This window comes from Haplochromis burtoni, unplaced genomic scaffold, assembly GCF_018398535.1.
Source record: "Haplochromis burtoni strain Fernald_Lab_line unplaced genomic scaffold, NCSU_Asbu1 Contig_2244, whole genome shotgun sequence".
Classification (NCBI taxonomy): domain Eukaryota; kingdom Metazoa; phylum Chordata; class Actinopteri; order Cichliformes; family Cichlidae; genus Haplochromis; species Haplochromis burtoni.
Genome location: NW_024584605.1, coordinates 9,433 through 14,383, shown reverse-complemented (window position 1 = coordinate 14,383; position 4,951 = coordinate 9,433). Strand labels below are relative to the sequence as shown.

The 4,951-nt window shown below is 39.4% G+C and overlaps 1 protein-coding gene across 1 annotated transcript; it reads right to left on the bottom strand.

The window, feature by feature from the left end:
* Positions 1-330: 330 nt before the first annotated feature.
* Positions 331-4,569, bottom strand: LOC102296710 (solute carrier family 22 member 14-like). Its single transcript, XM_005953213.2, has 3 exons — positions 3,629-4,569; positions 3,411-3,514; positions 331-541 (listed from the first exon to the last, which is right to left on the bottom strand). The coding sequence occupies exons 1-3, from the start codon at positions 4,055-4,057 to the stop codon at positions 346-348; spliced, it is 729 nt and encodes a 242-aa protein (XP_005953275.2). The 5' UTR covers positions 4,058-4,569; the 3' UTR covers positions 331-345.
* Between the last annotated feature and the right edge of the window lie 382 nt (positions 4,570-4,951).

Genomic DNA, 4,951 nt, shown 5'->3' with positions numbered 1-4,951 from the left:
CAAGGACATAAGAACTAAGCAGGGAAGATAAGGGAGAGGAGAGGAGAAAAAGTGCGTCCGCCTCCTCCGAGAGCCAGCAGAGTACATCTTTTGTCTCGTATGTAAATTTAAATATGTAAAACGGTCACAAAGGCAACAGTAAGATAAAAGTAACAATAAAAATAATAAATGGGAAGAGGCGGAAGTAGAAAGTGTAAATGGAAAATTTGAGAAAATTAGAAAATTGGAAAAAATTTGGAAAATATCAGATCAGTACAGCCTTGCTGGACCTCTAAAACATTACAAGAACATCATCTTAGCTATTGAGAGAACAAGTGGCAGATTATTTTACAGTTACAACGATTGTTAGTTGCAAAGTTTGTGCAAAGTTAGTTTACTCTTCATACATAGTATGATGCTGTTGACTCGATATCCTCCAGCTCCAAATCCCACCAGAAACAGAGATACTAAATATAAGTAGACGTTGGGACAAAGAGCTGTTGTCACGGTGAATACAGACAACAGAACTGCTGGAATCTGAGTTGCTCGTTTGCGGCCGAACCTGAAACACCAAGACAAACACACAGGGATACATTAGCTTCTGTTATGATACTAAGCACACTAAATCTCAAGAGCTGCTGGTTAATGTAGCATCATTACAGAGATAACAGTAATGCAATCATGTAAAAATAGTTTTTTATGGGACTCTGTGCAGTCATGTTGGAGTCTCTCCCTGTACTGGCCACATCTCGAGTTTTTTACTGGCCTATAGAGGTACAAGACATTCCTTTAATTGGAGAAGGTCATGAGCATGCAAACAACACAAACATGCAACATATAAAAACAAACTAATAAATTACACATAAAACACACAGAACACAACATTAAATTACTTAAACTGCTTGACAGGGGCAGCTGAATGAAGAAATAAAACCACTATGGTAGGGAACCAGAGCTAAGAGATAAGCTTCTTATATTTGCAAAGTTATATTTGAATAAAACTACAAGACCTTTGAAACAGGAGGCAGTTTAGCACACTGGTTGTCTTATGGCTAAAAATACAGCAGCCTGGGTTTGAGTGTGACCTTTGAGGGTGACCTTGCTGCATGTCTTCCCCTTTTCCTCTTCTCTCTTTCCCCTTCTATCCTGTCTACTGACCCCCCCCCCCAAAAAAACAACAACAAACAAACAAACAAACAAACAAAAAAACAAACAAACAAACAAAACAAAACAAACACAACAAAACAAACAAGACAACACAACACAACACAAAACAAAACAAGACAAGACAAGACAAGACAAGACAAGACAAGACAAGACAAAACAAAACAAAACAAAACAAAACAAAACAAAACAAGACAAGACAAGACAAGACAAGACAAGACAAGACAAGACAAAACAAAACAAAACAAAACAAGACAAGACAAAAACACAGCACACGTGCACAAACACCTCGTACGAACTGTCAAACACAGCGGTGGAGGAGTGACGATGATTGTTTTGTAGCCACAGCATTTGGCCATCTTGCAATCGTTGATACAACCATGAACCTTTCTCCATACCAAAGCATTCTTGAGTCAAACGGGAGGGCAACAGCTGTCCAACAGCTAAAGCTTGGCTGAAATAGTCATGCAACACAACAATGATCCCAAGCACAGAAGCAAATCTACAACAGAATGACTGAAAAAGAAAAGAATCAAGGTGCTGCAATGGCCCAGTCCAGACCTCAACCTGATGTTTGACCTCTCTTCTTCAGTTCTAAGAGCGAATGGTGGAGAATCCCAGATTTTAGGCCTTGGGAGTTGTCAATTAAGGTGGTCGTTGACCCATTATTGAACACGTGCCTCAGCAAATGAGCTGAGGTGTAAAAAAGAGTGTGGTGTCATTATCAGCAGAGGTTTTGGATGAAACCATGTGAGACCTTGCCTCATCCTATCATGTGACCTATTGAGATCAACTGACGCAAGATTTGAGTGGGCATTAAGGCACCTGGGAAGGGATCTCAAAACTGGATTGTAGCTAGCAGAGAATTGGTGCAGTAAGCCACCCCCTCTGTTCAAAGATGGTCATTCACAGTGGACATAGGTGGCTTCTTTCACTCCTCTTTCAAACCATGTGTCTTGGTCCTTTAGATGCAGATGTACAGCTAAGTCTCGTCCAGTAGAGGTGGCTCTTCTATGTTGTGCCATGGGTTTGTGAAGTGGCTCTGTGGTTTTTCCTGTGTAGAGGTCTGAGCACTCCTTGCTGCACTCCTTGCCTAACACTACGTTGTTTAGTTTGTGTTTGGGAGTTTTGTCCTTGGGATGAACCAGTTTTTGTCTGAGTGTGTGCATGGGCCTGAAGGACACTGGGATGTGCACTTCTTGAGAACCTTCTATAAGCACGACATCCCAGTGCATCCCAGTGCCCTTTAAACCCAGCCACAATAAAAAATAAATAGGTCACTAAGATAAAGGTCACTATGATTACTATGAGCTGGATGGCTGGAAACCTACACAGACGTTTCTTCAAGTTATCTCCTCAAGATGGTTCTACAGGCTGCTGAATCATCGGGCGCACACAAAACTGTGGCTCTCTCTGCTTTACAGCTGCGTCTGGCTTCCATTAACAATGACCTCAGCTTGGTAAGATGAAAGGCTCCTCCCTTTTTTCTGGTGCTATGCACGTGTGCAAACAGCTGGTCTGACAGTAACCTGATGAAAAACCAGCATGTGAGGCAAGCTGCTGCTGGCTCTGCTTTTACTGCTTTGAGGTCAATTACAATTTACACTCTGTATGGAAACATAGTAAGCATTACCAAGCAAATGAGCTTCAATGCTTTATCTGTGTAACAGGTGGGTTTCTGTTTGCGAACGTGACCAACGCATGTGATGTAGAGAATACAGAGCATGGAAATTTTAATATACTTTTTTGAAAAGGCCTGTGTTTTTGAACTCATTCATTTAATGCAGTTTTCTGCAGAATAAATATGAATAATTATTTTGACTTGTAATATTTTATGCACAATTATACAGTAATAAAGGTTTATGTGTATAGAGGTATTTTCAAGATTTGCTTCTTTTCCTAAAGGAATGGTTTGAAACATTTCTCAGTCACTCATCTTTTTCAGCTAATAGTAAATTATTTTTGTTAATATAGCAGATATTTATTTATTTAACTGTAGAAGTATTAATATTTTACAATTTTTCAGCCAGGAAGGAGTGCAGAAAGATGAAGATGTTTATGTACAGTCTAGACTGTTAGTGCAAACAATATCTTTTAATTTGATACGACTGAGCTTGTGAAGTTGCAAAATAATGGAGGAAGATGTTTTCATGTGTGTGTGTATTGGAGTGGAGGGACTGTATTCACTTGCCTTTCCGTAAAAAGCTGCCATATTTCTGTATTTCGGTGCAAAAGGAACCATGAACTACTGCAAGGAGCACACTTACGATTCAGCAAAAGGTCCAAACATGAGGGAGCCAACAAGAACTCCAGCCATGAATACTGCTTGAATCACTTCCACCAAGCTGGCCTGGCCACACACTAGATCAAACTGTGAAAAAAAATAAATATAATAATAATAACAATAACAATAATAAAACAAAAAAATAATTAATGTAATGTTTCATGGAGGTGAGAGATCTACTGAACAACAAATTTCACTTACATCAGTGACTATGGTGGCTTTGTAGAGCATGTTCCCATACACCCATCCATCCTGGCACCCTGTGGTCTCATTGAGTCCGTACTCTCTGATAGTATCAATGTCCCAGCTCACTGGGACAAACATCTCACACTTGCTGAAGGTCCCATCCTCCTCCCGAGGCACGGTCAGGTTAAGCTGCTCCTCTGAGGTCAGGTTAGGAGCAGCACTGAGGATCCAGTCTGTGCTGCAGCGTCTGTCTGGATCTGATTGGATGAAAACAAAACTGGCATAGAGAAAAGTCTGAACAAAGTTTGGAAAGCAAAGTGCGATTAGAGTGATCTTCTGGAATAATCCAAATTCCCCAATGTTCCTTAGAATCTCTCCAAAGTCTGTCATTTTGAGCTTGATGGTGAAGGTCTGAAAAACAAAAGAGCTGCAGCGCCGACTCATACAGTGACTGTTAATCTTTAACCCAGCTATATTATCTTTTTAGCACACGGAGCTCATTATTTAAATTTTTTTTTACCTGAACATACTGAACTGCTGTCATGTCACCACATTCAGGGCTCTTTCAAAAGTCATTACACACACACATAAACACAATTTCTGATTTTAAATCTGCTGCTTTAAATCTAAAATCATCAGGCTAAAGCATCTCTGAGTTAGTAGTAAGCACTGAACAGAGCGGAGTGATAAAGTGGTGCCTTCATTTGCAGTTTATTTACATTTTTTAAGTTAACAGACCTAAGTTTCTCTCAAACCAGCAGTTTGAACCGCAAGAGTCAGACCTTTCTGCTTAAATCCATCCAGAACACTGAAGCTGACCTCTGTCAACATACCTAATTAGAGGTGAAAATATGCTTTTTCTCCTTTACTTCTTATATGTGTTCAGGGCCTAATGTGCATTTTCTAGTTTTATTTTAGGAAATCTAATTCTCATTGTGTCTGTAATGAGAATTTAGTCCAGTGTGATCAAGGGAATGAATCCCAAAGTGCATCTTTAAAGGGAATAAACTCAATAAAAAAAAAAAAATGATGACTGCGTGACATAATTAATGTATAACATGTATCACAATTACTTTGTGTGTATTATAGAAGACACTGTACTAGCTGCAAAAGACTGTGAACACAGTAAAACAGTGAAGGAAAGCAAAAATTATACAGTAAATAAAGACTTAAGCATTCGCTGGGTGCTGGTCTTTAATCTGGGGAAGTTCTGCTCTTTCTCCTCACTCCTGTAAAAAAGATGACCCAAAAAAGCAGAGAAAGAGTAATGCTCTGGCTCAGAATCTGATTTTGAAGAGGTGTTGTTGGGTAATGTAATAAAGAGCGTTTGCTTGTAAT